The sequence below is a fragment of the Nematolebias whitei genome, chromosome 22, assembly GCF_014905685.2.
Source record: "Nematolebias whitei isolate Nwh7 chromosome 22, NemWhi1, whole genome shotgun sequence".
Taxonomy (NCBI): Eukaryota; Metazoa; Chordata; class Actinopteri; order Cyprinodontiformes; family Rivulidae; genus Nematolebias; species Nematolebias whitei.
In genome coordinates, this window is record NC_056519.1 from 22,642,804 (window position 1) to 22,658,762 (window position 15,959).

The window sequence follows — 15,959 nt, forward strand, 5'->3', positions numbered from 1 at the left end:
AGATTCACCCGGAGTTCCTTAAGGCTCTGGGTGTTGTAGGGTTGTGTTGTTGGCTTATGCGACTCTGCAATATTGCGTGGACATCGGGAGAAGTTCCCCTGGATTGGCAGACCAGGGTGGTGGTCCCCCTATTCCAAAAGAGGGACCATAGAGTGTGTTCCAACTACAGGGGAATCACGCTCTTAAGCCTCCCTGGTAAGGTCTATTCGGGGGTTCTGGAGAGGAGGGTCCGTCGGATAGTCGAACCTCGGATTCAGGAGGAGCAGTGCGGTTTTCATCCTGGCCATGAAACACTGGACCAGCTCTACACTCTCAGCAGGGTCCTGGAGGGTGCGTGGGACCGGTTTGCCCAACCGGTCTACATGTGCTTTGTGGACTTGGAGAAGGCGTTTGACCGCGTCCCTCGGGGAACCCTGTGGGGGGGTACTCTGGGAGTATGGGGTACCGGGCCCTTTGATACAGGCTGTTAGGTCCCTGTATGACCAGTGTCAGAGCCTGGTCCGCATCGCCGGCAGTAAGTCGTGCTTGTTCCCGGTGAGAGTTGGACTCCGCCAAGGTTGCCCTTTGTCACAGATTCTGTTCATAACTTTTATGGACAGAATTTCTAGGCGTAGCCAAGGTGTTGAGGGGATCAGTTTTGGTGGCCTTAGGATTGCGTCTCTGCTTTTTGCAGATGATGTGGTCTTATTGGCTTCATCAGATCATGATCTACTGCTTTCGCTGGAGCGGTTCGCAACAGAATGCGATGCGGCCAGGATGAAGATCAGTTCCTCCAAATCTGAGGCCATGGTCTTGAGCCGGAAAAGGGTAGAGTGCCCTCTCTGGGTCAGGGAGGAGGTCCTACCCCAAGTGGAGGAGTTCAAGTATCTTGGGGTCTTGTTCACGAATGAGGGAAAAATGGAGCGTGAGATCGATAGGCGGATAGGTGCAGCATCTGCAGTGAAGCAGGCGCTGTACAGGTCTGTCGTGGTGAAGAGAGAGCTGAGTCAAAAGGCGAAGCTCTCAATTTACGATCGATCTACGTTCCTACCCTCATCTATGGTCACGAGCTTTGGGTTGTGACTGAAAGAACGAGATCTCGGATACAAGTGGCCGAAATGAGTTTTCTCTGCAGGGTGTCTGGGCTCTCCCTTAGAGATAAGGTGAGAAGCTCGATCATTCGGGAGAGACTCAGAGTAGAGCCGCTGCTTCTCCATGTCGAGAGGAGCCAGATGAGGTGGCTTGGGCATCTGTTTAGGATGCCTCCTGGACGCCTCCCTGGTGAGGTGTTCCGGACACGTCCCACCGGGAGGAGGCCCAGAGGAAGACCCAGGACATGCTGGAGGGACTATGTTTCTCGGCTGGCCTGGGATAGCCTTGGGATTCCCCCGGAAGAGCTGGCCCAAGTGGCTGGGGAGAGGGAAGTCTGGGCCTCCCTACTTAGGCTGCTACCCCCGCGACCCAACCCCGGGTAAGCGGAAGAAAATGGATGGATGGATGGATGGATGGATGGATGGATGGATGGATGGATGGATGGATGGATGGATGGATGATTGTAAAGGGGGTAGGCGGATCGTTGCCCTAAATATAAAAAAAAAAGATGTGAAATGATGAAATTTTTACATGAAATTATGTTTACGTGAAATTATGTGAAATGGCCTTGTGAAATGATGTTTACAATTATATGCTGTTTACTGCAGCATAATTTTCATGTGACAGTATATTCAAAATGTGTACCAGTTAAATGAGGACTTATGGTGTCAAAAAAAAAACAGTGCAGAGCCATGGACATTCAAGTCATATTTATTTATTTTTGTTAGTTTTTATTTATGCATGGTCTCAGTGACGGCTATCACCGGCCTAAACTTGGCCTAATCCTCACCTGAGCTTGGAACTAAGCTGATTATCCACAGCCTCAGCGAGAAGGGGGTCTCTGCAGACCAAAAGTGGGCGTTTCTGGCAAATAGGCGTTTATGGACGGCGAACACTGATTGGCTAACAGTATTTAATAGGCGTTTGTCGGCGGCGAACACTGATTGGCTGTGGGTAACCCTCAAAGTCACGAGGATTATTGATGAGGTAACGTTTCTTTGCGATGTTTGACAAAGAAATATGATTTATTGTACTTATAAAGTATGTTATGTTTTCACTTATGCATTTTATTGAAGTACGTTTATTGTAGGTCACGATAGTTTCGACCGTTCTCTCGTTGTTGTTGTAAAGCACTGAGGTAAAGTGAGCCTCCACAGCAGCCCTCACTGTGCACGTTTACAACAACTGGGTGTTGCTTTTCAAAATAAAAGCTGAAATAAATGTTCTTAATACTTGAAAAATAAATATTTAAAAGCTGTGTATAACTGAAAAATATGAAAAACAAATAAATAAAAGTTGTTATTAGCTGAAAAACAAACAAATAAAAGCTGTTAATTATATCTATGTCTTTCTGCCATGTCAGGGACCACTCTCACTTCAGGTTGACTCTAGAAGACCCCAAGATGTTGCTCAACAATGTTGACCAACATCTGATGTTGACTTTCAAAATAAATCACCTCCAAAGTTTAACATAGTTCATAGTAATAGTCAAAAGTTGCTGACCTTGTTGCAACATGAGTTAACACGAACATGAGTGTAATTTGTCAATGATTCAATAATGAGTAATAACTTATTCAATAATAAGTCTGTAATTTGTCAATAATAGTCAATAATTCATTCAAGAATAGATTATGAGTGTTTGGTATGGCTCAGTGGCTAAAATGGGTTGGATGTTAGAGAAATTACTTAATTTTCAATTACCTGAATGCACAAATTCCTTCATTTATAGTTAAACTTTAGGAAATCAACTTTTTTTTTTCTTGTGAAAAAAATATCAAAATTACCTTTTGGTATTCATTTTGAATAGATTGGGGAAGGAAAACAGCCCAGGCCGTGTAGAACTGCTATTTTGTAAAAATGTTGTGCTTAGTGATCTAATCATATTTTTATTACAATTTCAGGTGTTGTGAAGTGGAGGAAATATTCTGAAGAGTTTCAGGCTGAGCACAGAAAGCCTTATGTCATTTCTGTATGCTTCAGCTGTGGAGAAGAATTTAAAGACTGTGCTGCAGGTTTCTGGGGCAGCGGCAAAAGAGGCGAGCTGAGGGCCTTCCACAGTGAAGCCATTCCTCCTGGGTACTGCAGCCACTTTGTGCCATGGATGCAGGTTAGTAGTCTAGCTCTTGTACTGTGATGCCCACACATTGCAATAAGTAACAACTAGCAACACCTTAACTGTGCTATGGTTTGTGTTTCCAACAGATGCTACGATGACTTCTAAAAATGGATGTCCCAATAAACAATAAAAAAAATTCAATGATGCATCAAATGTTGTCTGAGTATGTTTTAAGGTAATAACAAATGTGAAATCTGGAAAACAAAGAGAATTCCTGAATCTGTCTTGTGTGCTTTGATGTGTACATAAGTTTATTGGAGGTCCTGAAACAACTTTTCTGAGAACACAAAGATTTTTATTTTACCTTTGGCCAAGATGTCAGTTTGAAATCAGGCTGCTTACTGCAAAACCAAGAGGTTTTTTTAAGACAGACAGTCTTCATTTGTATTGTTTTGTCGACTAAGTTAAATGTAATTTCTAAAATATGGATAAATCTGATCTCATCATGCAGCATGAGCAACTGGGTACAGGTGTGAGGGCCAAAAGTCTGGTTATGTACTGACTCCTAAATGTGCTGGTTTTCTACTGAAACATGGAGTAGGTTTGACCTTTAAAATGTGAGACAGCTGAGGAAGTTAACCAGTAAACAGAAATACCTGCTCCAGTTGCAGAAATCTGACAGAACCTGAGAATCACTCATCTGCAGTGACTGCAGGTTGAACAAGAAAATGTGAAGTTAAAGGAAACCTCCTTTGTCCCAAGGCCAGTTTAAGTATCATTTATATTTTTCTTTCTTTATGAATCGATTGTAACTTTGTTCACATTTTTCAACAACCAAAATGGAATTTGTTTTTTTAATGTTATGGCTAGGTATTAAAAAAAAACCTAACATTTAGCTCTCCCCACTACCCAGTTATGTTGCTCTTATTTTGAAATGTAACCGGAAGTTCTGTGTTAAGAGAGTCGAAAAAAGAAGTTATGGAGACGTTGCGGCAGTATACTGGAGCGATGTCGAACCGAGACGCCGCTAATGTCGAACCGGTTAACACCATAGACATAATATGCCTGTGGTTAACACAATCTGCCAATAACGCCTTGTTTTTAGACATCATGTGTCTGTGGTTACGGCATTTTATCGTTCAGCCTTTTTTTTTCTATCGTTCAGCCTTTTTTTTTCTATCGTCCAATCAGATGTGGCCGTCCAGACACGCCCATTTTTCTATCGTCCAATCAGATCTGGCCGGCCAGAAACGCCCATTTTCCTATCGTCCAATCAGATATGAGCGCCCAGATACGCCTTCCGAATTTGCCTGCAGAGACCCCTTTTTGGCAGAGACCCCTTCTTGGCCTCAGCCAGTGCATCAGTAATGGCCAAAGGTTGCTGCAAACTATGAAATGGATTTCCTGAATGTGTGGCCCGTCTTATTACTCTGGGCTTCATGAAACACGCCTCCATCCAGTAAATCCATTCCACAGTTTGAAGCCAACTTGCAGAGCAGCCGGCAGGGAATGCAGAGACGTTTCAGCAGACACAGACATGCATCGTGGATCGGAAATCTCTGCAGGTTGGATCAGGAAATTCCGATACGGAAATAATGCTGGTATTGGAATATGATACCGAAACCAGATCAGCCCCATCCCTAGTTACTACCCTAAAACATAGTGTAAACGTGCACAATCACACCAGTGAGGGCTCACGTTTTCTAGTGGAGACTCACTTTACCGCAGTGAAAAAAGGTTTAATCCAAATACACGTAAGCACAATTATCGCTTCCGAATGTTTTGGAACATATTTTCTAGCCTGTGGATCAATCTGTGGTCGATTTGTCTTCGCTTGCTGTGAGAAGCAGCTAATCAGGCGTCAGGGTCGGTTCATGATCTCTTCCGCCCACTGAGTTTGACGAGTGAGACTGACAGTTAACATCATTTCATGGAGACACTGGGGGGTGGGAACGTGACAAAATTAAATAATTAAATAAATCATGAAATAAATTAAAAGGTACATTTCATTATTTAATGGTGTATTTAATAATTTAATTGTATGTTTAATGATGTAGTTAGTAATTAAACGATACATTTGTTATGTATTATGTATTTATTTCATTTTGTGACATTCCATCCTCCATCCATCCTTTGTTTAAAACATGTCTCTTGTAAATGAGTCCTCATGACTCAATGGGACTAATCTGTATAAATAAAGGTTGAAAGATTGAATAGATGAATAAAGCTGAACATTGCGGAGGCTGTTTTTTTTTTTTTTAAGAAATAAACTGCAAAGTAGGTGATCATCCATTGCACTCCTCCCTACAGCATAATCCTTCCACCACCGTGCTTTGCAGTGAGGAACATGTTCTCAGCTTCAAGATGTGGGAGATGTGTCGTTGATCAGTAAGTCTCATCTGACCACAGCGCCACCTTCTATGTGTTTGAGGATCTTCCACTTTGCCCTTTCACAAAATCCAATGAATTTTTTTCTGCCATTCTACGATGAAGCTCATTTTATTTAATTTACTGCATATAAAAAAAGTCAACGTACTGTTTGAGATCTGCACATAATTGCAATCTGTTTTTATTTGCATTTTACACATCATCACATTTTTTAAGTGTGTCTGTATGAAAACTTCGTTCAAAACCGCAAATTAAATGTTACCATAAAAATCACGTGACAGAAACCCACGGAGAGCCACATGGTCCGTTTATTTAAAAATGACTTTGGGTAAGTGGAGTCGTGTGAGCTTTTCAAGCCAACTGGATGGAAAAACTAAATAAAAATGAACATGAATACAAATTGAACAACATGCTGTAAGCACATCAAAACAGTCAGGCATGTACAATGTTCGTTCCTCTACAGCTGGGTTTTTGACAAAAATAAGGAGCTTCATTTAATTTTTATTAAGAAAAAAAAACAAAAACAGAAAATAAAGTAAAAATCTAGTCCTGTAAAATAAAGGTTGTTTTTTTTTTGTAAGAACTTAAAGAAAACAAATGCAATTCAGAATCTAGTGTTTTGTTTTTCCTCCCCAACACATTTGGAGCACGTGACGGTTCTGGGTGCAGGATTTGGTGGAAACAGACCAACAGTGTGAGAAATGACTGAAAATTGTCCGTGATGGTTGGGAGTGTGTGTGTGTGTGTGTGTGTGTGTGTGGGGGGGGGGGGGTCAGGACTCGGCCAGGGATGGCTGGCTGGGCGCTCCGTTGCGCGTGCGGAGCTGAGATTGGGCAATGTCGGCCAGGGCGTTCTGGATCTTCTCAAGCAGCATATCGCCACGGTAAACCACCTCCTCCAGACGAGCGGCCGCTTCGTGGTTCTCCTCCTCCAGCTGCCGGAGGCTGGCCGTCTGAGGAGTCACAGAGACTGAGAGTCACTGACCCATGCAGGAAAACATCCATTAAAGGAGCATTAATGTGAATGTTCCTGAACCAATCACTCTGCTGACATCCAGTTTTCAGCGCCCAACACTTCATGTATCAAAACGTTCGGCTCCTTCAGGACCTGCTCGGACTTTTGGTTTTTGAGCAACTTGTACTTTTTGAAATATTTATCTTTGTCAGCCATGTTTTTCTCACTTAAACTGAATGGAGCTCAACATCCTTCAAACTCTTTGTGCTGTTTACAACCCTTTACTGCTCCTTTCAGCTTCTTTCTGATAATTTCAAGTCAAATCAAGGTTCTTTATCATCATTCGCATCACATGTGGTACATGTGATGAAATTGTTTACTCAGGGTCCCAGTTACACCCAAAAATAGCAAAATATTAAGTGTAAAAAACGTAAATAAGGATCTAAGCTATAAACTAAGATATACGCTAACCGAACGCCCAATGGTACGCTAAAAGATCTACGGTATACGTTAGTCACTAATAGTGCAAAACAATACACCGAACAACAGCAGCACGATTCTCATGGGTTCGGTTCAGCTATACCAAAGCGTGCAATAAAAATACAGAAACGAGGTGCCAAAAGTGAAAAATAAATAAATCTACAGCCCACTAAAACTCACAGCTTTATGGGCGTTTTAGTGAAACCAATCATGTCCGTGCACTTTGAAGTCCCGCCCACAGAGTGTGTGTGAATGAGCTGACCTGCAGCGCTGCTGTGGACTCCTCGCTGGGCAGAGAGTCGATCAGGACGTCCACATCTTTGGCTGTTCTGGCTATTAGAGCTGCAAACAGCTGCGCATATTCTGGAGAAGGGGGGGAGGATTATTTAGATACTGACATGACAGTAAAATTGTACGTATATGCACAAGTCTTATAGGCTGCAAATAATTGACATAACTGATTATTTGTCCAGTTGCTGTCTACTTGATCAGATCTTAGTCTTTTGTCCTCATCACCGTTCTTAGAAAACGCTTTTCAACTGACTCTCCCATCAAAACATTTTCTGCTGAGGTTTCTGTAAAGTGAAACATGTTCCATTTCTGGGCTCTTAAATTAGATCATTAATGATTTTTTTCCCCCCCCTCGATAAAAAGGACCAGTCCCTTTTCCATCTTTCCTTTTCTTTCTTTGAACTTTAAAGGATGCACACTGCGCCTCATCCTGAGATGTGCCAAGACTTAGATTACCGTAGAAGCTTTTGGGAGTCACTTTTGTTTAGACAAACTCTAGTTTGAGTCTGTTTTTAGATCTTATCCATCCTTGTCTTTCCTAAGGAGAACCTCAACATCTTCATTTCTGCCACTTCCAGTTCTGTCCCCTGTCCTTCTGTCCATGTCTCTGTCTCCAGACCATACAACATAGCTGGTCTCATCACTGTCTCGTAAACTTTTCCTTCGACATTTGCTGACACCCTTTAGTCACAAATCACTCCTGAAACTTTTCTCCATCCACTCCATCCTGCCTGGACGCTCTTTTTCACCTACCACACTCCCCATTCCCAAACCCAGACCCACTCCCGTGGTCACGTGGATGCAGGACGTTTGTTTTCACACACTTTTCATAGTTCACGAGACACAGAGCTCCTGGGAAACCCCTCCCGCTGCTGCAGAATACGTCACCACACTGGTTTCTTCCTGCCACAGTCCTCTGTCCTATCAAGAAGAAAGCACCACACTTTCCAGCAGATTCCTCCATAAATTATGTCTGCACGATCTCCATCCAGGAGTTCTTGGCCATTTGACTAATTTAGTGTTTGAAGAGTCGTACAGCTGAATGTCCGAGCGCCCTTCCTCATTGACAAACATGCTCACAAATATATGAACAATCACAGAATACTTGGATCAGGAAAAGTTCGGCCCGGGTCTTGTGTCGAGAAGGGGCAGGTGAAGCTGCTCTGAGAACAAAATGGCACAATTATAGTCACGCAACTACGTCAATGAGAACAGATTTAGCTGCTTCAGATGGAGTACGCAGGGCCCTTTACTTCTTCAGAACAGGTCCTTTTGGAAGTCCCACATTCTAGTTTAGTTCATAACAGAGACTGTGTTTCTGCTCTGTAAAAGGCATCTTAAACAAAACATACACTATACTGCCAAAAGTATTCACTCACCTGCCTTGACTCACATATGAGTTTAAGTAAATAGTAAATGGACTGTACTTATATAACACCTTTTATCTTATTGAGAAACTCAAAGCGCTTTACACTACAACCCGTGTCCTCATTTACCCATTCATACAGCACTCTACTAGATCTCTACAAAGCTAATTGAACAAATCATTCTAAATAGACTAATCAGAGCTTTATCACATTCATACACCGATGGGACACACATCGAAGGCAGTGAGGGGTTTAATGTCTTGCCCAGGGACACTTTGACATGTGACTGCAGGTGGATTTGAACCCCCAACTCTTGCATTGGAGGACGACTGCTGTAACCACTCAGCCACAGCCGCCCTAAGTGACATCCCATTCCTCATCCATAGGGTTCAATGTGACGTTGGATCACCCTTTGCAGCTAGAACAGCTTCAACTCTTCAACTCATTCTGTCCACAAGGTTTAGGAGTGGGTTTATGTGGATTTTTGACGATTCTTCCAGAAGCACATTTGTGAGGTCTCATACTGATGTTGGACGAGAAGCCCTGGCTCTCAGTCGCCGCTCTAATTTATCCCAAAGGTGTTCTATCAGGTTGAGGTCAGGACTCTGTGCAGGCCAGTCAAGTTCATCCACACCAGACTCTGCCATCCATGTCTTTATGGACCTTGCTTTGTGCACTGGTGCAGTCATGTTGGAAGAGGAAGGGGCCAGCTCCAAACTGTTCCCACAAAGTTGGGAGCATGGAATTGTACAAAATGTCTTCATATGCTGAAGCAGTCAGAGCTCCTTTCACTGGAACTAAGGGGCCAAGCCCAGCTCCTGAAAAACAACCCCACACCTTAACCCCCCTCCACCAAACTTTACACTCGGCACAATGCAGTCAGACAAGTACCGTTCTCCTGGCAACCAGCCAAACCTACACGTGTCCATCAGATTGCCAGATGAAGAAGCGTGATTCATCACTCCAGAGAACGTGCCTCCACTGCTCTAGAGTTCAGTGGCGTCGTGCTTTACACCACTGCATCCCACACTTTGCACTTGGTGATGCATGGCTTGGATGCAGCTGCTCGACCATGGAAACCCATTCCATGAAGCTCTCTGCTCACTGTTCCTGAGATAATCTGAAGGCCACATGAAGTTTGGAGGTCTGTAGTGATTGACTCTGCAGAAAGTTAGCGACCTCTTCGCACTACGCTCTTCATCATCCGCTGACCGCGCTCCGTCAGTTTACGTGTCCCACCACTTTGTGACTGAGTTGCTGTCGTGCCCAAACACTTCCACTTTCTTATAACACAGCTGACAGATGACTGTGGAATATTTAGGAGCGAGGAAATTTCACGACTGGATTTGTTGCACAGGTGGCATCCTATCAGTTCCACGCTGGACTTCACTGAGCTCCCGAGAGCGACCCATTCTTTCACAAATGTTTGTAAAAACAGTCTGCACGCCTAGGAGCTTCATCTTATACACCTGTGGCCATGGAAGAGTTTGGAACACCTGATTCTGATCATTTGGATGAGTGAGCAAATACTTTAGGCAATGTATATTTTCCATATTTTTTAATTGCAATTGATGCTTTGGCATATTACACAATCTACATGTATTACACAATTTAGTATTTTTACTTGGTTTTATAGTTTATGTTCCTGAATATGTTTTTAGTGTTGAACTGACTCTAATGTTCTTATTTTAAGGCTTTTTTGGGTTTCAATCTTTGCTCAGTTCTAGCTGTTTTAAATGTGTTTCAGAGAGTTTGTCTGATGACAATAATGAAAAGGCTCAAACCTTCAGTGGGATTTGCTGGTTGGTCTTTGTTGATGGCTGTCTGGATGTTACTGAAGGATGCAGGGGGCGCACATTGTTGCAGAACACCGATGGCGTTACAGAACTGATCAGCAAGCTGGCGACAAACATTTAACTCATGAAGCAAAGACAACAGACGAACACAGCAGTCTGACACAGAGTTTTAACAACAAGTCTGTCAAACCAGAGTCACCATACCGTCCCTGACGCCTCAAGAGTTGTACGGTAATGTTTCGTTTAAACTCATAGCTTATTAATCTTACGGAACAACTGTTGTTGCTTAATTATTGTTAAATTGTAGTTAAATATTAAATTCATTACATAATATTATATTATTGGCGGTGTAAAATATTTAGCTTACAGAATTGACAGCATCCTGAAGTTGCGTTAGCCTGTCCGCCATGTTTTCCTGAGATGATGCCCAGCGGTGTTATCGCGAGAGTTCAAAGTCTCGTGGAAGTAAGTCTCGGAAGCTCAGAGTTAGCGGTAGCGGCTGCTTGAAGCCAGTCTCACGGCTTGCTTCATCTAACGTAGAGGGTTTTTAATTTATTGTTTTTATTACTTTTTATATCTAATGGTATTACCTAGCGCTTTGAGAAGGAACGGAACTGCAGCTGAGCCTTTTCTTGGGAAGTAATGTTAGCCTGTAGCTAACGTTAGCCACTAAACATCAACAGGAAGTAAACTCAGGCACTTTGAGCTTTTCAGGTACGACCGTCTAATTTTACAGTCATTTATCAGGAGAACTTGTTTTTTTGAACCCAGTTCGGTCAATTACAGGAGCCTGTTGGGCTGTAAGTTAGTAATTATGCGTGACTAGGTAGTATAAGTCATTTAATATTTTAGTAAGACTTGTGGTGCTAATTTAATGATGTTTGAATGACAAGCTGTTTTTGAAACCCAATAACACTATAATTATGATTTATCATTAATACAATGTATCACAACGTGATGATGCTGTTGAATTAGCACACAGGGCAGCTGTGACTGAACATACAAAGATAAGGAAGGATATCTTATCTAGGTTAGCAACAAGCTAACTATATAATTGTAAACCCTAACTTGAAAAGTCACGTATTTTACTCTTCATCATGTGAGGAAGTTTGGTTTGTTTCTTTTTACTTAAGGAAACAAGTGTTCATAGTAAAACTTTTACATTAAAAACAGTAAGACAATCATTTTCTATCTTTAAGGTCTTCCTTAGTCTGTTATAATTAGTTGCTAGTTGTGGTGCGTTCAAATACCTTAAACAAATCATGTCAAAAAAAGAGTCCCGTCACCTGCTTGATGATCAATTCACCTTATGAATAAGAAATAAGGGAGATTCGTCATCAAAGACAAATTTAATGTACTTATTTATTTTATTCTTTAAGCAAAACCCTGGATAAAATGTACTTTTAAAATGGCAGATTTTTTTTTTACCACATTCCCCATCTTTTACCCAAGAGTTAGTTATTGTTTTTAAATGCATTGTAAATGCACAATAATTTATTTATTCACTAACACTGAATATGAAGTGGTTTTATGTAAATAACTGGCTATGTTTTTATACCAAAGTGGATTTCTTCTTCATTGTTTGTCCTATCTGGGACCAGTATTTCCTCAGGTATGAACTGTACTTTAGAGAAGGTTCTGGCAGATGCCAAATCGTTGGTAGAAAGGCTCCGTAACCATGACAACGCCGCAGAGATGCTGATTGAACAGACAACATCCCTCAACAAACGAGTGGAGGCCATGAAGCAGGTAGGCTGTTACCACCAGGAGGCGATGTTTTACCTGACAGTTATGTGAGACTTTTCCACTTGAGAAGAGAACACTAAATAGAAAATTATATTAAAAGACGGACGTTTTTCTAATTGTTCATTAATTTCTGTTGGCAGTACCAAGAAGAGATTGATGCGCTGAATCAAGTTGCGCGACATCGGCCTCGCTCCAGTCTGGTTCTGGGGATCCAGCAGGAAAACCGTCAGATCAGAGAACTCCAACAGGAAAATAAAGGTAGACGATAACTGTTGGGGTTTACGCTCGTAACTTTTGAGCTAAGCATCAACCCAGTAGAGTCGCATGTATTCTCTTTTTGTACGACCCCAACTCTTGAAAAAGTTAGAATGTGATGTAATATGTAATTAAAAATGATTTGCAAATGTTATAAACCTTTATTTTATTCACAATAGACATAGTAAACATGTTAAATGTTGAAACTACAAAACCGTCCCATTGTGGGACAAAATAAGGTCATTTTTAATTTTCTGCCAGCAGCACACATCCATATTTTCCACCACGAAGCATCCCCTCTTCTTTTAACATGAGTCTGTAAACATGTGGAGACTGAAGAGATCAGCTGGTGGAGTTTTAGGAGGAATAATTATTGATGAAGGATCCTAGCTGTTCTGCAGTCCTGTCTCCTTTTACTGGATAGAAGCCTAAAACCTGTTTACCCTTTTCTGCACTGATGACCATCAGAGAGGCAGGCTTTTAAACTGAGATGATAACACTGGATGGTCCCATTAGTACCGGGGATGTGGCATAAGTGATTTTCATAAATAATTTCACATTTTGATTTGTTCTCCTGCCAATGACCTTTGACCCAAAGAAGCCAACAGTGTTCTAGGATGGCGTTCACACATGGCCTGTTTTTAACCAGTACTTGTCAACGGCACAGTGAACTGTGTTTACAGACAGTGATCTGTGGAAGTGTTCCTGAGCCCACGAGCGATGTCCAGAACAGAACCAGACCTGTTGTTAACGCAGAGACCTCTGAGGGTCCAAAGATCGCGACCGTCCAATACTGACATTCAGTCTGGTTTCTGCGGATTTTTGAAATCTATTGATGATTTTAGGAACATTAAGTAATGGAATATTCAAAGTATTCCCAAATTTCTGTTGATGAATATTCTTGAATTGTTTCACTGTTTTTCAATTCAGTCTTTTTGAGAACTTATGAACCTCTGTCCATCTTTACTTCAGAGCGATGCTGTTATGACCCGGCTCAGCCAGGAAAAGGGGAGGTAACATTAAAACCAGGTGGAATGAGGTTTTGAATAAAACTAGTGATTTTATTTAGTCAGTTAAACAAAATTAAACAAAAGGAGAGTACTTTCAATTCAATACAATTTATTTATATAGCACCAATTCACAACAAAGTTGTCTTAGGGCACTTTCAACGCGAACTGGTGTTGTGACCCAGACCTCTGGATGCCTCCTCCAGATCCAGGGTTCAGATCCAGGGTTCAGCCCCCATTAATGCGCTGCAGTTATTTAGATAGAGCAGCTTGCCAGTTTGTATGGGTGTCTTTGTTCAGGAAGCATATGGCCGCTTGTCCTGAGCCTGGTTCTGCTAAAGGTTTCTTCCTCATGAGGGAGTTATTCCTTTCCAGTGTCGCCTTCATGCTCAAGATGAGAGTTCTGTGATGGAGTTAAAGTCAAAGCAGTCTGCTCTTCAGATAAAGTCTTAAATTATTGTTTTTATTATTATTATTTAATATGTTTATTTTTGTGAATAAAATCTGTCTTTATGAGGTTTGAAAATCATTGCACTTTGACATTTGCACAACTGATTTGGGTTTGTATCACGCTTGATAAAAATAATTGTTTGCTCGGTACGTTAAGGAAACGTGACGATGACAGATGTACTTCTATAGCGAACAGACCAAATGTGTCTTCACTCCTCCTGCAGAGCTACGAGCGTCGTTGGAGGAACACCAGTCTGCGATTGAGCTCATCATGACCAAATACAGGGAGCAGGTGTTTCGGCTGCTAATGGCGAGCAAGAGGGAGGACCCTACCATCGTTACGCAGCTGAAGGAGCAGCACACCACGGTCAGTCACTGAGTTTCTATCCAGCTTTTGAATCTGTAATGATGACAAGACAATCGTTGCTTGGAAAAATTGCTCCACATTTTTATTTTTTGATCAATTGAAATCTTTGTAGGAAATGCAAGTACACTTAGACAAGATAAATGAGATGACCTCGGTGATGAGGAAAGCAATCGAGGTGGACGAAGAGCGGATATGTGAAGACGAGGAGAGGATTAAACAGTTGGAGGTAAAAGCAAAAATTAACCGTTCCAGATGTTTCTAAAGAGCTGTTTGTCAAAATGCACATTTAAATACATGTTTATTGCCTGGTTTAAACTGTTAAACTGCTGGGTAAGTATTGGATAAAAATATCTTCTATTCATTTTACTTATTCAAAGAAGCCACACTCGACAGCAGTGTTTTTTTTACCGCTTTTACTTGCAAGGGCAGACTTTCAGGACGGGTTACACGGCTGTACAGAAGTTACATGCATGGAGCCCAGTCAGGAGAATCTGCCACGGGCAGCGTGTGAGCTTCCTTGATAGTAGGAATTATGTGTGCAATGTTTCTGTTTATGACAGGGAGTGGGGGGTGGGAGGAGCACTATGTTTGTATTGGGCGCTAGTTTAGCTCCATGTTGGTGCCGGCAGTTGTAGCTGTTGTGGGGAGGGGGTATAGCACAGCGCTACATTAGTATTGTGTGCGGTTTGGAGTCTGAGCTGAGCTGCTAAAGTCCCCACTCCCCATTCAGAAGTGGCAGAGCAGAGTGGGGAGTGGGGGATTTGGTAGGTGGGGCACTCGGTTCTGTTGACAGGACGAGGTGCCCTTCTTGGATAGCGGCAGGAGAAACACTGATGTTTCTGACTGTGAAAATGTGTTTTTCATGGTATTTTCCTGTTCTGGTTTGGTTTGGCATTTATGTTAAAATCTCTGTTATTGTCTGTAAGCTGACACCATGAGTCAGAGACTGCAATAAATGGGGGGGGGGGGGGCACTGCGAAGGTGGTGATGTCACTGGGCTGCACGTGGAGCAAGCCCAGTTTGTCATTGTTGAACACATGCAACCACCAGACGGACTTTAATTACAAAAGACTAGAAAAGAAAAACAACTCCGTGTGTCCCAAGCATGTTTCTGCCATTGCATTTTATTTTGAAAGGATGACAGAGTGGAAACTATGATCGCAGGTGGGCTCAGTCAGATTATGCGCCTCCCCCTTCATGAAGCTCTAGTCACCAAATATTCATCAGTTTGAGTCTTCATATGTTGTAGCTGTCCCCTTAATAAAAAGTAACAACAACTGAAAGTATTTAGTGGTAGTATATTTTGAAGGAGTGTTGTGTTGTCGTAGTAAGTCTGTGCTGTTTGTGTGTTCCAGCTGGAGAACCGCGGACTCAGAGAGCTGCTGGGAATCAGCCGCGAGGCGTTCCTCATTCTGAAGAGAGAAGAGCTGTCTGAGAGCACGTCGCTGTCGCCACTGCTAACCAGCGCCGACGTTAGCTTACGGAAGAGTTAGAACGCCGCCTCCAGTGTACAGAGTGTACCGTCTGCTGCCACACGCCCAACTCACCTTTCCCCCCACAGACTCTTTAGGCGAAGCCTCCTAAAGCACGTCGCCTCAGAGCCGCCTGCTCGTTCACACGCGGGCGCCGCGCTTCTCCCGTTTCCGAAACGTTCGCTTGTTTACGCCCGCGATACCAGCCTGGTTTTAAAGGGAGAACGAGCGCAAACCAAATAAATCTGCAACCATCAAA

General features: G+C 42.5%; 2 protein-coding genes across 3 annotated transcripts; one reads left to right on the forward strand and one right to left on the reverse strand.

The window, feature by feature from the left end:
* Positions 1 to 5,805: 5,805 nt before the first annotated feature.
* On the reverse strand, positions 5,806 to 10,835 carry med21 (mediator complex subunit 21). Its single transcript, XM_037695963.1, has 4 exons — positions 10,771 to 10,835; positions 10,392 to 10,506; positions 7,212 to 7,312; positions 5,806 to 6,467 (listed from the first exon to the last, which is right to left on the reverse strand). The coding sequence occupies exons 1-4, from the start codon at positions 10,810 to 10,812 to the stop codon at positions 6,288 to 6,290; spliced, it is 438 nt and encodes a 145-aa protein (XP_037551891.1). The 5' UTR covers positions 10,813 to 10,835; the 3' UTR covers positions 5,806 to 6,287.
* A 29-nt stretch (positions 10,836 to 10,864) lies between these two features.
* Positions 10,865 to 15,959, forward strand: fgfr1op2 (FGFR1 oncogene partner 2). Of its 2 annotated transcripts, none has more exons than XM_037695964.1 (6): positions 10,865 to 11,117; positions 12,005 to 12,152; positions 12,290 to 12,407; positions 14,086 to 14,228; positions 14,341 to 14,454; positions 15,584 to 15,959. In XM_037695964.1, exons 2-6 carry the CDS (start codon positions 12,018 to 12,020, stop codon positions 15,719 to 15,721), a joined length of 648 nt encoding a protein of 215 aa, XP_037551892.1. In that variant the 5' UTR covers positions 10,865 to 11,117; positions 12,005 to 12,017; the 3' UTR covers positions 15,722 to 15,959. The 2 variants fall into 2 exon arrangements, with proteins under 2 accessions (XP_037551892.1, XP_037551893.1); XM_037695965.1 differs by having other exon boundaries at positions 12,016 to 12,152.

Bases quoted from the DNA above. Each gene is read 5' to 3' on its own strand.
- med21 (XM_037695963.1), bottom strand. From the start codon at position 10,812: ATGGCGGACAGGCTAACGCAACTTCAGGATGCTGTCAATTCT. The intron at 7,313-10,391 runs GTTTGAGCCTTT...CCCCTTCTCCAG, and splicing joins ACCAGCAAATCCCACTGAAG to AATATGCGCAGCTGTTTGCA. The intron at 6,468-7,211 runs GTCAGCTCATTC...GTGACTCCTCAG, and splicing joins AGTCCACAGCAGCGCTGCAG to ACGGCCAGCCTCCGGCAGCT.
- fgfr1op2 (XM_037695964.1), top strand. From the start codon at position 12,018: ATGAACTGTACTTTAGAGAAGGTTCTGGCAGATGCCAAATCGTTGGTA. The intron at 12,408-14,085 runs GTAGACGATAAC...CTCCTCCTGCAG, and splicing joins ACTCCAACAGGAAAATAAAG to AGCTACGAGCGTCGTTGGAG. The intron at 14,229-14,340 runs GTCAGTCACTGA...AAATCTTTGTAG, and splicing joins TGAAGGAGCAGCACACCACG to GAAATGCAAGTACACTTAGA.